Here is an 18,670-nt window from a genome sequence, read left to right as displayed (position 1 = left end):
CAAATACTTGTTGCCTTTTAGAAGCTTTATATTTTTACGCCTATACATATAAAACAGATTTTAACAAAAGTATTGCTAATCCAGTGTAACCTAAACTAAACGGAATTATACAGAATATGTGATTATTATCTAATGCTCAAGTTAGGCAAGTCTGCAACACTGCTTTGGCCAAATAACAACTACTTAAAAACAAACCAAGTAACAGCAACAAAAACAGTCATGTAACTTTCTAGTCAATATTTTCTAAATAAGAAAAATAAACCATCAGAGAAAGGCTATATAAATCGATGTGAATATATATTTGGTCAAACAAAAACTGTTAAAGTTAGCATAAAATACCTCTACATAAAACACTGATCAGGTTTTTTCACTTACCTTCTAAAGTAGTAAAACCTGCAAAATACTGGTGAGTGGGTTGGCTCTTCTCCTTTTTTACTCCGAATAAGTCTACATTCTCGGCACTTCTGTAAATTAGGTCCTATCTCACAGCAGGAGTCATCCTGTAGAAAAGACTCCCCAGTTTGTTTCAGCTTCTTGACTTTACGCCAATCTTTTAATACTGAGCGAGGGATGCCAGCTGAAAAATTTGTAAGAAAGTATTATCATTAAAGTGCTTTGCAGAAAAGAAACAGAAAAAACTGTCTTCAAATTCTACATACTCAGTAACTAAAGTCCATAGTAGCATTTCTATTTACTATTTTATGACCTGAATGAAGCAGACTCTGATGTCAATATATTTAAAATGCAGAGTTCAATATACTGTAAATTTTCCATTGATTGTAATCTTTACAAATTAAATGTTCATGTTATAGTAGTAAGCATAATCTTTCATATATATAAAAACTGTTAATCTATAACTGAAAATAGAAAGGATATGGTTTCTACAACTACAATCTTTAACAAAGCAGGCTGCCAGATCTTTTTCCCCGATGGAGAGTCCATAGGGTTCAAATTGTTGACCTTTCAGTTTGTTAGTCAAGGGTATAGCTTAATATTCATATATTTGGTTTATGTTGGAGAAGACTTTCAAAACTCACAGAAAGAAATTAAAGACCATGTTAATAGTTAAAAAATACCTAATCTGATTTTTCAAGGGAGATGTAGCTCACCAAGATAAACTGCAACTTAGTATTACCTGTATTTGAGAGAACAGAGGCTAAGAACTGAGCTATGTTTCTTCTAATACCTCTCCCTTATTATCGCCTCCATTTGACTTAAATTGAAAGAAAAACATAATAATGATGTCAATTTTGAAGGCAGGATGTATCTATCAGAAAAAAACTTAAAAAACACATTACTATATATTTTAATGTTTACAAGGGGAGAAAAAAAACCCCAGTATCACATTCAATACCATTTCCCCAAAATATGTTAACATGAATAGTAGTAACACTGCCTCATCTATAGAGAACTCCAAAAAAAGAATGTATGAAATACACTTTGCCTATGAGCATTGCTGTATATATTACCATATATACTCCTGGGTAAGCCCAATTTTCCCAGCACATTTTTTCCCCCCCAGCACATTTTTAATGCAGTTTTTGTGGTAGAATTAGGTGCCTCAGCTGATATTTGGGTTGGCTTATACTAGAGTATATACAGTAATTTAAATATGTGTCATATTAGGGTAAATATTTAACTCAATTTATATTATAATTTGTTCTTTTACTACCCATATAAATAAATCAGACATTTAGATAGCTTGCTATTTCTGTGATAATGTTAGAATGTACTATTATTTACTATTCCTGTGTTTTACATTATATCCATTTTGTACAGCAGAGATCTGATTTACCTGAGATACTTTTCTTGCAGAAACATGTAGGAAAAACTTGATCAACAGCAGAAAACACATTTCTAGAGTTCTAACTATTGATTATGTAGCAGAATAATTACAGAAAAATCACATATGACTTAAATAGGGATTACAGTTTTTAAACTATAGGGTGGCCTAATATAGTCTCTATCAGCTTGCACTGACTCAAAGACAATTGGGTTTGGTTTTGTTATAGTGTAAACCCAATGGTTTTATGTATCATGGAACTTAGAGGTACATTAAAATTTGGTGAGTAATATAGGTTTATAACATTAGGTTAAAAATTAGTTATGGAACATTATCAATTACAAAAGGTAGCAGACAAAAACTTTCTAAAAGAACAAGTAAAATATTTTTTTATCTGGATTTAGAAGCACTAAGAAACAGTACCTAAAAGTGTATTTTTGAGAATACCGAAGTATATATGTATCATATTATATATGCCTTTCATTCTGACCTAACCTAGCCTTTCTGATTGACCACCCCAATCAACATAACACCCCTCAGTCCACCCCCACGTTATATTTAGTCTAAGAAGCAGACAATCCACTCAGGTTTAGAAGTTACTTGACTATGAATGCCAAACTTTTCTACATGGTCTAGAAAAAAACAAGTCAATTTTGCCCATTTTTAATAGAATACATCAGCAGTTGCTCATTTCTTTGAACTTGGACACAAATGGTACTTAAAACACTCTCTAAAGCTAAATGTTAGTTACCAAGTAGGGAATTGACAATTTGTGGGGAAGAAATGCTGGTCTGCCCTTTCTCTCCAGAACTCATACTTTTAAGCATGTATTTCATTAAGAATTTTGTAAACATAATTTCACAAAAGTTCTACACGATACAAGCCAGACGTTTCCTATCTATGTTTCCTTAAGTTTAAATAAAGTATTTGAATATCTATCATCAAAGGAAATGCTATATAAATAGAAGAGAAACAAATTTTGACTACAATAAGCCTATTATAAACTCACTGGAGCCATGAGAGAAAAACCAATTACCAAATGTAATCCAATATCTAAATAAATGGCACATTCCTTCTCATTGTCATTCTCTGCCTTCTGACTATATTTTTATTTCAGCCTCTCTGTCTAGTTGATATGGCTTTCCTTTGTTCTGCCACTTTCTGATCAAAATTCTGGCTACAGCATACAGGTTTTTGTTGCTATTAGTTCTAGGTTAACCATAAGTAACCAGTCACTACAATATTTTTAAAATGGAGAGGCTTACCTTCTCATTACTCCTGCAGGGTACTTGTGATATATAAAAATGATATCAGTAAGTACATAACACTAAGACATGCAAATAAAAGGAAAAAAAGATCTACACCGATATTCAGTGAATCACACCATTATTTCTAGAAAATGCAATGCGTGTTTACCTATACGAAAAGAAGGTAATAATTGACGTACCACTATTGTTGTTGCTCTGCAACTTCAATTTACTTTTTTCTCTTGCACTCCTGCTGAGAACCCCATTAGGTTTCGAATCTTCTTCTATTTCACCTTTTCTTTTCTGCAAATCATTTTGCTTCTTTTTATACGTTGGCTTAGGTTGCCTTTTAGTCCTTTGCTCTGATTTGCTTTCACTTTCATCAGAGTCACCACTTTCAGAGCCAGATTCATAAGTTCTTTTGGCTTTTCTCCTACTGACTTTATCATCTCTTATATATTTATCAACTATGACCTTGCTATCTACACTATTTTGAATATCATTAGATGTAGAGGCTATTAAATTGACAGAACATGGCTTAATAATTTCTGATACGGAGTTTCCTGGGCTTTCCATTTTATTAGTGTTTTTATCTTCTTCTGAATGTCTAGTAAGCCAGGCCTTTTTAAGTTTAGTATGGTAGTTTGGTTGACTTGTCTGGGATGTTTGCCCATTTCCGACAGAGTTTGCTTTGTTTATTGTACTACAGACCACAGTGCTTTCCAAGGGAACAGAGGTTGAAGATGTCTGATTTTTCACAGCATTAGGCTCAATCTCACTGACATTACTACTCTTATATTGAGCAGCAGCCAAGGCTGCCTTGTGCTTTTTTAAATGGATAAAATCAGTTGTGCCTGAGAACCCAGAGCTGGGCTGAACAGCACTTCCTGTTTTACTACTAGTTGGTGTAACTGAAGTTGTGGTGCTGACTTTGCATTCTTGTGCCCAAGACACCGACTGACTGACACTTTTTGAGGAAGTACATTCTAAGGATGTAGAGGCCAAAATGGTATTTGATAAAGAGTATATTACTTCTGAACCACCCCAGCTGGCACCAGTGGTGGTAGAGACAGCAGATGTAAAACCATCCGTTTTAGTATTACACACTGTATTTACAGCAGACATAACTGCACTGGGAACACTGCCCTTTGAGGCAGACAGAAAAACTTTTTCAGATTTTATGTGAGCATTGTCTGAATTCACACAAGGCAGAATGATTCTTCCGGTGTCCCCAGTTTCTGCTGGTTTCAGGCAATCTGTTTGATTTGTCTCAGTTGAAGATCTTTCATTAAGTCGCTCTCTGGAAGCTAACTGCATTGAAGAGATGCTTTCATATTTTGTACTAGAAGGTGGACGTACAATGACAGATGCCATAGCAGCCTGTGACTTTCCGATGCTTTTTTCCACGTGCCATTCACCTTTCTCTTTGCTGAGGTTATTAGATTTCCACATTTCTGTCAAACTCTGTTCAGAACTCTTGAAATGTGCTTGAGAGTCTTTGGGCTCAGGTATTAGAGTTGGTGGCTTTTGGGACTCTTGAACTTTCCCACCAGCATTTACTGGCATCACTGGAGTTAAAGTTGGAGGGGAAAGGTTACTATAGCTGCTCTCCTTTCTTTCCACACTGTGATGGATTGGCGGGTGAAATACTGGTGCTCTATGTAAAGCGGGCATACTTCGGAGTGTATTTGTAGAAGAAACTGTCAAATGGGTAGGACTCCTACTGTCATTTCTGAAAGTTGTGACAGCGTGAGACGCAATTTGATGAGGAAGATGTTCTGGTATTTTGCCTACTAAACCTTCAGTTTCTGTTTGGTGTTTAATCAGAGGTGGAGGCTTTGAAAGAGATGAAATATATGAAGTCAAAGTTTGAGGATTAGCTGCTGCTGCCAGGCTACTGCTCTGCTTCTCTGTGTAAGAAACTTCTTTGGATGGGTATGATCTTGGTGGTTCATTGACTACACTATTAGACAATGTAGTGAAATAGTTACTTTGGGGCAGACTCTGAGACACTGAGTGCTTCATTTTATAAAGATCTGATACTGAGCGCTCTAAATCTTTGTCTTGTTTGATGATGTGACTCTTAGGACTAGCACATGATGATGCCACTCTGGTATAATTATCTCTCTCACCCTCAAGCCCTTTGATTTTAGTTGTAAAGGGAGCAACATCGATACTTTCTTGAAGAATTCGACGGTGTTCCTCTTTATATTTGTTTAATCGTTCTCCAGTCTCCTGGGGTGGCCTCTGTAATTGATTCAATAATGGATCCACAAAATGCCTGTGCAAAAGCCCATCTTTTCCAGTCTGTGACCTATTTGAATCCAGGTCATTTTTTGCTGATGTGGATGCAACAGATCGTAAAGGTTCAATAAAAGCCTTCCTCTCCAAGTCTCTATAAATAAAACACATAAAATTTTTTGTGATCCCTTTCTCTACGTAACACAAAGATAGCTTCTGTACACAATATTTTATCATAAAAGTAAAATGTCTCCATATTAATACTGAGTTAGTGTTTAATATCGAATTAAAAGGTCTATCAAAATAGAAACAAATTACTTATCAATGTGCAGTTTTTTCATTTTAAACCATTTTATTGTACAACTCTGATCACAATCAATACATCTATTCATTGTATCAAGAATATTTGTTACCATTATCATTCTTAAAACATTTGTTTTCTACTTGAGCCCTTGGTATCAGCTCATTTACCCGCCCCCTCCCCGCTATCCCCTCCTCAATGAGCAAATTTAAGATGTTTATTAACTTAAAATTAAAACTGCCTACTTAGAAATTTATTAAGTATCATTAAAAACTAAGTTTTTGTAAATTTTAAGTACTGGTGAACTTACTCTTTGTGATGATCTACTAAACTTTTTGTTAGTGGTGGACTGGAATGTGCTGTAATTTTAAGAGGGCGATGAGGCTCTGCACTGGAAGGTCTGACAGGAATGTGACTAAGTAACCCAATACCATCTGCTGAGGTCACAGGAGTGGGCTGATGTAACCAAGGACTGGGCGAATTCTAATTAAAAAAAAGATGAAATAATGAAACAAAGAAGTAAAGGAAAACAAAATTTCCTCAGTAGCGATAGCTAAAATAGCATTACAGTAGGCCGAATACCAACATATACAATGTACATAATTCATTTTAAAAGGCATCTTATGAGAAATGATACACACAAATAAGTAACCAACAGATATACATTCTTCCCATATGACAGAGAAAAATTAATCAGCACTAGAGTAGGATTAATAGAGTTACTGTTTATTTTCCTACATTTTTAAAATGAAATCAGTACCTTTAACTTCTTAAATACAGGGTTGTTCAGAGAACTTAAATTCTAAAACTAAAAGAATGTATGTTGACAGCAAAAAGCAAGTTGACATTCCTAAAATACATTTCACTAGAAATAGAAATTTTATTAAGGTTCACTTGCCAGGGGTTTTTTTTGGGGGGGAGGGGGCCAATTCACTTGATTTCAGGCAGTTACTCACATATTCAAGGCTATCACAACTCTTTTTAAAGGACCATTAAGTTTAGAAGTATAATAATGTTAATTTTCTATGCATCAATATTTCTTTCTCATAATGGAAAATATAGTGTCAGAGACCTGTATACTGAATTGATACATAAAACAAGTTAATTTTATGCTAGGAACTGTTTCTATTTCTATATTAGGATTCACTAACATTCTTCCCAGATATGTTTTATGACTTTGTCAAGAGGGTGGGATAATCAAAACACACAGAACACACAACCTTTGTTGGTTTAGCAAAAGCATGAAATTTCATATCTCTGACAAAATAATAACATAAATTATCAAGGGTTCATGGGAGGGGGTGGAGCAGGGAGGGAGGGGAAAAATGAGGAACTAATACCAAGGGCTCCAGTTAGAAAGCAAACGCTTTGAGGATGATGAGGGCAACTAATATACAAAAGTGCTTGACACAATGGATGGATGTGTGGATTGTGATAAGAGTTGTACAGCCCCCAATAAAATGATTTACTTAAAAAATATATAGATCTCAAAATGAAGTCACAAGCAAATTATCATGTTGCTGTAAAATTTAGATTAAAAAAAGAAACTAGTCATGAATGTTAAAAGATAAAAACATGTATGTACTTTATACAAGAATCATTCAAATGTTTCAAAAGGTCCCAGAATGACAAGACCAAGAAATTTGAATTTGCAATTAAATATGGCTGTAAGATTTTACTTCATAAAATTATTTCCTAATGCAATATCCTTCTATTTTTGTTTCTTCTTTATTTCTACACAGATCTAGATAATAAGAGACCTTCCTCACTTTTTGTTCAAAATGTTATTTTACTATCATATAATTTTATATAAAAGAATTGTTATTGTGTATTTATTTTAACAGGTTTATAACCAGTGGGTGAAACATTTCATATTCTTATAAATAATGGTGACTAGAATCCTATGGTGTGAATTTGTGCTCACATGGCACACACTTTAAAGGGGTCCTTCTCCAACCCATTGCTAGAAACAGCTTGTCAACAATTTAGTCATTAAAATTCAAAATTATTTTCCAAATCTTTGCTGTTCCTCTAAGCCTCTCATGTAGGAAGAGCTGCAGTTACATTCACAACATATATTATTAATGTGATGGACATATTGTTAACATAATGTAAATAATGATGGATGAAAATGTGAGTGAACTGGGCACTTGTGTCACTGGGACTATTTTCAATTATTGTAAAGAGGATATAGTGGTAATTAGGACTCTGAATTGGTAACAGCTATGTAATGTTGAATCTGTTGTATGATTCTGCTCATGGCAAATTCAATGTCCCTATCAAGAACATGTGAATGGAAAGTTTGTTATCAAAGGAGGTACAATTCTAAAATTCAGAGGTTACCAAATTAAATGTGGTGGAGCTTATGCAGGAAAAATGAAGTTTACTGGTAACTATTCTTAGAAGGCTGAAGCTCATATCAAAATAGAGCCAAAAGGATGTTGCTGATAAGAATCACCAGAAATACCATATAAAATTGTTACCATGGCATCTTGCATCAACAACAAATGAGTGCTCTTTGTCAGCAAGTTCATCCATTCTAACTTGTTCATTACAACATGTCTATAGACCATCATCACAAATACTTATGATGGCTCCCGAAAGCAAGTTGGGCATGAATGGACATTATTTTCACATCTACTGTAACGACTACCACGAAATTACATGCAAACAAAATTATTGCTAAACAGGAACCTCATTAGCATTGTCTTCAAATTGTTAACCCATCTTTTTTTTAAAAAAAGTAATTTAACTGGGAACCCATACAACTCTTATCACAATCCATACATCCATCACGTCAAGCACATTTGTTGCCATCATTATTCTTAAAGTATTTTCTTTCTGTTTGAGCCCTAGGTATCAGCTCATTTTTCTCCTCCCTCCTCCATGAACCCTTGATAATTTATCAATTATTTTTATTTTTTCATGTCTTACACTGTCCAATGTCTCCCATCACCCACTTTTTTCTGTTTTGTGTCCCCCAAGGAGGGGGTTATATGTAGATCATTGTGATTGGTGTTCCCTTTCTCCCCCACCTTCCCCTTACCCTCTTGGTATCACTACTCTCATTATTGGTCCTGAGGGGTTTATCTGTCCTGGATTCCCTGTGTTTCCACCTCTGATCGGTACCAGTATACATCCTCTGGTCTAGCCGGATCTGTAAGGTAGAATTGGGATCATGATAGTTGGGCGGGGAGAGCATTAAAGAACTAGAGGAATGTGTTATGTTTCATTGGTGTTATACTGCACCCTGACTGGCTTGTCTCCTCCCTAGGACTCTCCTGTAAGGCGATGTCCAGTTGCCTACAGTTGGGCTTTAGGTCTCCACTCCACCTCATTCAAAATGATATGATTTTTTGTTCTTTGATGCCTGATACCCATAACATATCTATCGTGGAGTTAACAAACTTGAGACTGTAGTCAAAATGAACAATGAAAATAAAGTGGCTAAAAGCTTCTGACATGCATCTGAGAAACATTCTGGGCTGAACAAGGACAAGATTATTGTCCCTTGAGAGTTTAATAATGACACTCTTGTAATTTTTATACAGATGCTGGAATTGTCCTTGAAAACCGTTGTTTTAAATGTGAAATGAATTTTGGTAGAGAAACGACATGATCCACGAAGGCAAAGCAATCCTCAATATCATCACCTTTGTCAATAACCCATTTAAGCAGAATCTCAACCCCAATCCCAATGCAACCCCTGATTTTCGAGAATCTCTCCTACCTTAGTTTCCCTAAGGACAGCAAGAAAATTAGTCATACTTTATGATGTACAACCAATATAATGTAGTTAGTTGGAAAATTTAAGTTTTCCTTTTAAGAATGTTGATACACATCTAAGATTCTTGATTTACTTCAATCTTATACTTAAGGTTTTGCTGCGATCTCAGTTATACTGTCCCAAAGTTACTAAACATCGAATGCCACTATAATAGAGTTGCAAACATTATTTTAAATGAAACATTATCTAAAATTTGTAATGTACCCTAATAGACATGTATATTGATATCTAGCAAACAAATTAACTTACCCTTCTTAAGGAAGCTTCGGTGTTAACTGCATTCTCTGGGTGAACCCATTTAGAAGAAGGTAAACCAAGTCCTGAGTATGCATGTGTTCCATTTGGGTACTGCCAAATAATTGGATAAAGTCCAAGTTGATTATATGAAGCAGGGTGGGCTTGTCCAAGAAGATGAGGTGACTGGTGCTGTAATAATTGCTGTTGTTGCTGGTGTGCTAGTGCTAAGTGGCTTAAGCTGCTGGCATGAGCAGTCTCTAATCGTGGGTGGCCACCAAGTAAGGAAGCAGTAGGCACTCCGGGTAACACAGTTGGAAGTAAATGAGGATGATGAACAGAGTGGTGTGGACCACTAGTCAGAGGGTGAGTATTAATGGTAGGTAATGGAGTTTGACTGGAGGATCCAGCTAAAATATGTGGTGCAGGAGTTAAGGCCGGGTGATGGGTACCTGGATTTAAACAAGTTCTATGGGATGAGGAATGAAGAGGGAAAGGATGCTGGTTTAAGAAAGGTGAAATGTGATTAGCTCCTGGTTCTGGCCCAATAAGTGCAGGATCTCTGTAAACTGTGAAATGTTCATTTTTATCAATGATAAGCGGACTCTTTGTAGTTTCCAATGTACTGCCTCGAGTAGGAACTGGATGAAAGCTGCATCTTGATAATTCATGTTCTATCTTATTTGCCAGTCTTCTTTCACCAGTAGTTTGGCTGTTCGTATAAGTAGTCTTAGACTTTAGTGAGTCAGGAGAATGGGTAATTTTGGATTTAACAACTTCAGGTGAAAGATTGGATTTTGTTTTGGGAGTATCTACAGATGAATTAAGTTTAGATTTGATGGTCTCTGGGGGTGGACTTCGTTTATGCATCTTATTATCATCTGTGACAGAAACGGCATTTAAAGATGTCATGTAAGAGGCATACTGGGTTTTCTCTTTTTCTGAATTCGGGTGATCTTTTATTGAAGAAGCATTTATATTTGACTGGGTTAAATCCACTTTAATAACATCATTGACCCAGCTCTGATCAGAATCTTGCTTTGTTTCCATGTATTTTGTATTGGAAATAGAATGCTTCGAGTCACCAACATTAGAATCTGTTTTCTGAAGTGTCTGAAGGCCAAAGGTACTTGAGTTTTCCTGAGCCACCTTTTGTGAAGTAGTGTCATTTGCAATATCTATAACACACTTTGGTGTAGGCGGTCTGGATACATACTTCTCCTTTGGAACTAATTCCACTGTTTGTGTTTTTTCCATATTGCATTCCTGATGAAGTATATCATTAGGATTATGATCAGAAAGTGTAGCCTGTTCTGATAAATGGGTAATCTTTTTTTCTTGAAGGTGAGAGTCAACTGACTTCAGCTTCTCAACTTCTTCATGTTTATCTTCCCGCGTTTGATCCCAGGGAGTCTCGCTATTTATTATTAGTGTCTTGTCCCCTGCCATGTCATTATTCTGAGCTTTTCCTTCATCCCCATTTATCTCTGAAGTGTTTTTATTTTTCAATTCGTTGTCTGACTTTTGCTCTGAAGAATTATCTGTTATTCTCTTATTTGAATTTTCTGAATCACTGCTCTCAGAAAAATCTGAAACATTGTCAGTCCGCAGTCTTTTCAAATTAAGTTTCTTTTCATCCTCCTCTGGCTTCCTTCTTTTATTCATCAAGTGTTTGTTTTTACTTTTAGCATTTTCTGTAAGGTTGTAAAAAAAAAAAAAGAATAGTTTTATTGTCATATCAATACTAAACCGGCATAGTTTAAATGTATTGGTTTATCTTTCCTTTTAAAAGGGTCCTACCTCCTCTCGTTATATAATCATACTTTTCCTCCTTCATCTTCTCTTCATCTGGTATGCTGCTATCTGAGCCCTTTCTCTTGTGTGGACGGGTATTTCTTTGTTGCTGGTGTGTATTCTGTTTTGGTACTGCAGCTTGGGAGTTCATTGCTGGTCTGGGACTATTTGCTTGGGCACGTGTATAATGGCCCTAAAAATAACCAATTAACAACAATTGTTTACTAATCCTAAGTAGCTTAAAGGAAAATATAATAATCCACCACTAATAACATACATACGTGAACAGTGTTGCTGTTTTGACTGGCGCGAGACCTACGTCGTGATGTAATGCCAATATTTTCACCTTTTAACAAAGAGTGAACAACATCATCTAGAAAGGTCATTTGAACCATAGAAGGATCGACATTCTGTGGTTCTAATACCTAATTAATGACACAAAATAAAAACAAAAATTAAGTCCTATCAGTTAACCAATATGACATTAAGTATAATTTACTTGGTTGAATTATTTAGAAATCAGTTTGTGGACTCCAATTTGGAAGCTAGTGTCATATTTACAATAGATCAATTTTAAACATTAATAATAATTTTTAACCTGAAGCCAATTTTTTCCAACTGCTTTCAGTGAACAAATTAATCTGAAGTATAACTTGAGCAACATGGGTAAGAATGGATCTAAAGTTAAGATGCCCCAGAAGTTGTATTAAATTCTATGTTAAAAATAAGCAATTTTCCTAATGGTTTTCACATCAAAAGAAGAGCTTAGGAAGAAAATTTTAGACAAAAATTGTATAAATGAATAATAGGTGAAGGGAGACGTCGGGCAGTGTAAGATACGACAAAATAATAATGGCTTATAAACTATCAAGGGTTCATGAGGGAGCGGGGAGCATGGAGGTAGGGAAAACGTGAGGCGCTGATACCAGGGGCTCAAATGGAAAGCAAATGTTTTGAGAATGATGATGGCAACAAGTGTACAAATGTGCTTGATAAAATGGATTGTGATAAGTGTTATATGAGCCCCCAGTAAAATGATTTAAAAACCAAATAAACAACATGAACCCATAACAAATGTCTATTTAAAGATTTAAAGTTTTAAAGAAATTAATTGAAATGTAAAGTTATGTCATATTTTTATTTTAAAAAAATCGAATGCACTCAAACAATAAAAAGATTTTTTAAAATTGAAAACATTGAGGGCATTTAAATTGCTTTTAAAGACATTCTCATTTATTCAGATACCCTACCCACTTTCCTCAAGTTTGAAAGAATATATTCCATGTAAATATTAAAGGTTTCAAATTAAGTTGCTGGCTCTGTCCCTCACATCTTCAAAAAAATCTAAGCAATTTAAAGAGTTTCCGATTTTATTTAAAATCCCACATGAAAGTATCTTCAACACTCGCTGTAACATTTAACAGGCATTATCAACTGTGAAACTTATGTGGAAAAAAAAACTAACGCAAAAAAGAGAACCAATGCACGCTTCAAAATTTCATTTGTGAAAAAGCCATTTGAGAAATGTTCTTAGTAATGGAGAGAGAGAAAACTGAGAATATGGCAAAAATTTTTTGGTGACTTAAAGATATAAAATAAAAATGGTGATTAAACTATGGAATGGCTTATCTGTATTAGCTCCTAATAAAATAGTTTTAAAAAATAAGACCACATCAATTAAATTTTATATATTATAGCTTTGGAAACCCTACAAAGCAATATTACTCCATGGAAATAGGATGTTTGATGTTGGAGGTGCTGCTGAAATCTTCATGTTACACTAAATCACTACTATATAAATTATCTAATACATTTAAACTAACCCTAGAGATGAAAACCATTTAGTATCAAATAAGTTGGTACATATTTTTGGCTATAGGATGTCTAAATTATAAAAATCACTTTTCAAAAGTATTAGTTGAACTATTTACCTGATCATTCATAACGATCATGGTGCGGGTGAAGAGATCATGATGAGTAATTATGCCAGTAAACCACTGGGTGGCAGAGTCTTGTCTATATACTCTTACTCTGTATCCATTTAAGGAATAAGGACCTTAAAAAAAAAACCAACAAAAATAGCGGTATCTTTAAATAGAGAACTTTTCATCTAAGAATGATCTTTTAGAAGAAATAGGAGCTATGAGATCGATTAGTATCTTACCCAAATATATACATTCAAAACAATGTTTTGGTAGACAAATATACCTGTGGGTCACAAACCCTGGGGGTGGGGGGGCAGCTGGTGTCAAACAACTCTTTCCCAGGGGTCGCCCGATTCATAACAGTAGCAAAATGACAGCAGCAATGACAATAATTTTAGGTTGGGGTCCCCAAAACATTAGGAACTATATTAAAGGGTCGCAGCATGAGGAAGGTTTAGAACCACTGGCTTAGAGCCAGATCATCCTACCAACATAACACTAAACAAACATACATCCCAATTCAGTGGAAATAAAAGGACTTTAAGGCAGAAGGATAAAAGTAATGTTTCTAGGATTATGAATTTAAAAATTGACAACAAAGTATATAAAGTTACAGAGGTCTACAGAGTAGTATGTTCAAAAGCCATCTGTTCAGTTGACATTGGAATATAAAGCTTCATGAAAGACAGTTTGACATTTGATGTCCTGCCATTGCCAAAACTTTACTATGAGCACCTATGAAGTTTGGTTCTTTTCTGACACCTGGAAAACACACTCCAAGTCTGAAAACATGCAGAGATTTCTAAACAGATTTACAAATACAGCAATGAAAAAATGTTTCCAAAAGGCAATGTGGTGGAATGTTTTTTGGCTTAAGCTTTCTAAAATAGTTAGCTACATAGACATATAGATAGCTTTTAAAAAACAATGACTAAATGATAAAGGTTATATTTCTGTACTTTTTCAGATGTTTACTTAAATTAAATTCATTTCACGGAGGAAGATCATGCAGACGAAAATATTTAATTAGCAGGTATGAAAAATAAATATTTGAAAATGTAATAGGAACAATGTTGAGGGCCATGGAAGGGGGTGAAAAGCCACTGTGCTTCAACACAATAACTTTATACATTTACAATTTACAAAGTACTTCCAAACCTGCAAGTGCTTAGTAAAACCTTCCAAACTCCAAGTTAGGTGTTGTTATCCCTTTAAATTCTATGAAAGTAGGATAGCAGGGTAAGTAACATTTTTAAGTAAAAGCTGAGAGTGAATTTATATTTCTAAGTCCTAAACTGATGTTCTTTTAACAGCCATACAGGTTCTACATACCATGTGATGGATTAACACTTAATTGCAAACTTAAAAAACAAACAAATACTCAAATGTCAACCTCAAATAAATCAAGTAACACATCTGTATGGAAGAACTCCAACATGAAAAAAAACCCAACACAATAATTTATAAATTATCAAGAGTTCACAAGGGAGGAAGGGGGGGGGAGGGAAATGAGCTGATACCAAGGGCTCAAGTAGAAAGAAGATGCTTTGAAAATGATGGCGGCAACATATGTACAAATGTGCTTGATACAATAGATAAATGGATGGATTGTGGTAAGAGATGTATGAGCCTCTAATAAAATTATTTTTTAAAAAGAAAGCACTTCAAAAAAAAAAAAAGCACTCCATAGGTTCTGTACTGTAAATTAAATACAATGATTAGCTGAGCTTTAAGGAAGTTGACAAATAAGCACTACTTATTAGCCAGCCATGATCCTTTATACAAATTCCAGTCTTTTCTAGCTTTGAGTCCATGCCACCCCATACCCTGAATAGTAAAGAAAAGGCTTATAGAGTAATTCCAGTTATGATGAATTTTCATTAACACAGCATTTGGCTTATTTTCACAACTGAGCACAATTTGGAGATCTCTTTAGACAATTCTGTACAGGATGGTCAGAAATTAAACTGCTTTCATTTTTCACCTCAAGTACAAGGGGCCTTCAAAAAGCAGAAAATTTCAATTACCTTTTAATTCCATTTTCCCAACTTTTTGAAGTTTTCCATGAGTATGAAGAGGAAATGAACTTGGTTAAAATAGTATTAGCCTTGTTTCTTCAACAAACAAAATGAAGGACAAGGGGAAAAGATGCAGAGAAGCCACAACAATCAATCACATTAGGTAAAGTTCGTTTAGAGGCCCAGATTGAAAAATGATGAATAAATAACGTCTGTTGAAAGCATCTATGATTTTGTGAATGAATTTAAAATTTGAAGCTAAAAGCCTAGTATTCGTTAAGAAATTATTAATTATTTAAGAGTGGTATATTTTAAAAACCAATAGAATTAGGAGATGCCAAATTTGAGAGGTGTGGTTGGATGAGGCAGGATTAGCCAATGTTTGATAGTTGTTAGGTTTGGATGATGAACAGGAATTCATGGAAGTATTCTATTTTTGTAAGTGTTAGGAATAATTTTCCCATGAAGAATTTTCTAAGTAGGTGATCTACTCCTGCAAATACCCATGTAAAACAAAACAGCTACTATTACTAGATACTTCTATGTTAACTTAAACATGATATGGAAATTGGGGTTGGGAAAAGTATAGAAATTTAACAATTTTTAATGAAAGTATCCATCAACAGCATATTAACATTCCATGCAATTTATCTATAGTTTTATGTTTCTGTACATAGAGGAAACACCAAGAACACACAACCTCATTGGTTTGAAGGTCACAGGTTGTAGACAAACCAGTAACTAACTTTGAAAAAGGAAACACAACTAAGACTAGTATTGTGTCAACACAGTTGAGGAAAGGTACATTGAAAGAGGTCACTTTTATCAGATACCAACAAATTTTCAAAGGAAATAGATTGTGGCTATGGACACTCCTCTACTATAAACAATGCTTTTTACTCTAAAAAGGGCACGCCAACATATTCTAAAATATGGAAAAATTTTCAATCAACAAAACTCCTATGAAACTACAATTTCCTGTCAGGTATTTGACTCAAATCACTTAATAAATCGGTTAAATTAACTTTCTCCTAAAATTATTTTAATTGTATTATTTTCCCTTAATTGCATTTAAGTCACAATGTTAGATTTTCCCTTCTATTTATATTGCACATTACTGAACAAGCAAAGACAAACAGTAAGTTACCTAGTTCACATTAACAATGCATAACTTCAAAGTAGTTACCTTGCATAAAAATCTCCTGAACCTTTTGTTCCTTTACCCAGACTTTCACTTCCTCATGAAGTTGCGGGTTGTCCCTGAGAACTGGGTTTAGGCTGTCTATGTCGTCCTAGAATTACAGATTAAAAGAAAGGTCCATGTTACGCTCTCCTAATATTAAAGTTACCAATGTTCCCTCATATATGTTTAACAACGTGAAGAAAACACCTGGATCTAATGTATGCAAAGACAAACTCTTAAGCCATGGTCCATTATAACAATAGATCCTAAGAATTATCTGTGATAAACTGGTGCTTGTAAATAATGTCCTGCTAATATTTGATATTCACTAAAGACGATTTCCTAATTTCTAAAGCATGCCACACCCCAAAGATTTCACTATGAGAAACAACATATAAATCAAACAGCACCAGGTCTTTTAAGCAGGTGGCAAAAGAATAAGTCACCTAAGTTGAGTATATGCGATAGCAAATATATACAGAAATGTTATTCTACTCTAAATGCCTAACCTATTAAGTCTTTACCTACTGTCTTGATTTAAAAGTCACCAAAGTTAGTTCTACTTGACCTCATCTGACAAGTAACTTTACTGTTAAAACATTTTTTTTCCAAGCCAGTGGCAAAGCATCCAGGCAACTAAATTACATTATTGGCAGGATTATTATCTTTATAACAGGGTGGATGTAGACATAGGAACAACAGATTCTCTCTTCTTGGAGATGTGAATCATACAGTCAGTCACATGGTTTCTCACAAATCTGTTGCTCTCCTGCTGCACTCCTGTGACATTGCGTTCTCTTGCTCTCAAAGTACCTCTGCTGCTTCGGTATTTGAGATCAGCAACGGGAGACTTAGAGTAGAAAAGAATAAAGCAGCACTGTCATTTGACTACTCTGGCTCTTTTCAATGTGGATGAACACCATCATGGAAACCAATGAGTAGAAAGAGGTAAGAGAATTATATTTGGTAGGTAAAATTAATTTGGAAAAGCAAAAAGGTGTCTGAAAAGTTGAAGAATTTTTAATGAAGCATAGTTGTACCTTGTCTCTTCTGCTCTAAAGTCTGAATAAAGCCCTTCCTTCTCATTTCATCACTGCTTTAAAGGAATATTGTGGTAAATGTTCTGGTATATCTTTTATACTCATTAAAAAAAACAACACTTAGAAGCCTTTAAAGTTACTATGTCCCTTGCAAACTTTATGAAAACATTATTTTACAACAGGTCAAATGTGTCATACAAAACACTTACCTGAAACCCCCCATTCACTTTTGATACAACCAAACTCAAACTCTGTGTCAAGTAGATTCTGACTGATAAGCACTCTGTATAGGATGGGGTAGAGTAAGTTTCCAAGACTGTAACTCTTTATGGGAATAGAAAGCTCCATCTTTCAGAGTAGCTGGTGCTTTCAAATGCTGATCTTTTTTGAGTTAGCATCCCAATGGGAAGCTATATCACCAGGACTCAAAGCTTAATCTTATCATTCTAAAAATAAAAAAGATCTTGAATACTTTTATCAGGCTCTAACCCTCTTGATACACACCAAGTGACAAAACATGTAGTCAAATCTGATTCAAAGAAATCCGCAGGACAGAGTAGAACTGCCCCTCTGTGTTTCTAAGACTAAATCTTTACAGTAGCACACTGTAGAGCAGTGGTTCTCTAGTACCTTCCTGATGTCGCGACCCTTTAATACAGTTAGTTCCTCATGTTGTGGTGATGCCTCCAATCATAAAATTGTTTTCGTTGAAATTTCATAATGGTAACTTTGCTACTGTTATGAATCGGGTGATCCCTATGAAAGGGTCATTTGACCCCCACAGGAGTCACAGCCCACAGGTTGAGAACCCCAGCTGTAGAGTGAGTGACTGTTGGGGTCAAACTGCTGACCTTGTGATTAACAGTTCAATGTGTAACTAATCCACTGTATCAATAGTACTTCTTTATGACAGACAGAACTTCTTATAGAAAACCATTACCATGTTTTGGATAGCTTTGAAAGCTATCCAGTTCTTCAGTATCTTTCTCACTTTAACTTCCATACACAAATCCAAGTTAAAATCTGTGGAGCCAAACAAACCAAAAAACCCCCCAAAACAACCAAACTCATTGTACACGAGTCAATTCTGATTCTATGTGAACCTGTAAGGACAGAG

At 34.9% G+C, this 18,670-nt stretch overlaps 1 protein-coding gene across 13 annotated transcripts in view; it reads right to left on the bottom strand.

The window, feature by feature from the left end:
* Nucleotides 1–18,670, bottom strand: part of JMJD1C (jumonji domain containing 1C) — a 253,133-nt gene that overhangs the window by 31,405 nt on the left and 203,058 nt on the right. For 9 of the 13 annotated variants that reach the window (XM_075534262.1, XM_075534261.1, XM_075534255.1 and 6 more), the window contains 9 exons: nucleotides 16,517–16,622; nucleotides 13,319–13,443; nucleotides 11,669–11,812; nucleotides 11,394–11,580; nucleotides 9,609–11,287; nucleotides 8,619–8,729; nucleotides 5,883–6,055; nucleotides 3,231–5,425; nucleotides 376–577 (listed from right to left, as the gene is read on the bottom strand). In XM_075534262.1, the coding sequence (XP_075390377.1) occupies nucleotides 376–577; nucleotides 3,231–5,425; nucleotides 5,883–6,055; nucleotides 8,619–8,729; nucleotides 9,609–11,287; nucleotides 11,394–11,580; nucleotides 11,669–11,812; nucleotides 13,319–13,443; nucleotides 16,517–16,523 (4,823 nt within the window). In that variant the 5' untranslated portion in view covers nucleotides 16,524–16,622. The remainder of the gene's footprint in view (nucleotides 1–375; nucleotides 578–3,230; nucleotides 5,426–5,882; nucleotides 6,056–8,618; nucleotides 8,730–9,608; nucleotides 11,288–11,393; nucleotides 11,581–11,668; nucleotides 11,813–13,318; nucleotides 13,444–16,516; nucleotides 16,623–18,670) is intronic. The other 4 variants (XM_075534257.1, XM_075534258.1, XM_075534260.1 and 1 more) reach the window with 2 other exon arrangements.

This window comes from Tenrec ecaudatus, chromosome 16, assembly GCF_050624435.1.
Source record: "Tenrec ecaudatus isolate mTenEca1 chromosome 16, mTenEca1.hap1, whole genome shotgun sequence".
NCBI lineage: Eukaryota > Metazoa > Chordata > Mammalia > Afrosoricida > Tenrecidae > Tenrec > Tenrec ecaudatus.
This window is presented reverse-complemented; position numbering and strand designations above follow the sequence as displayed.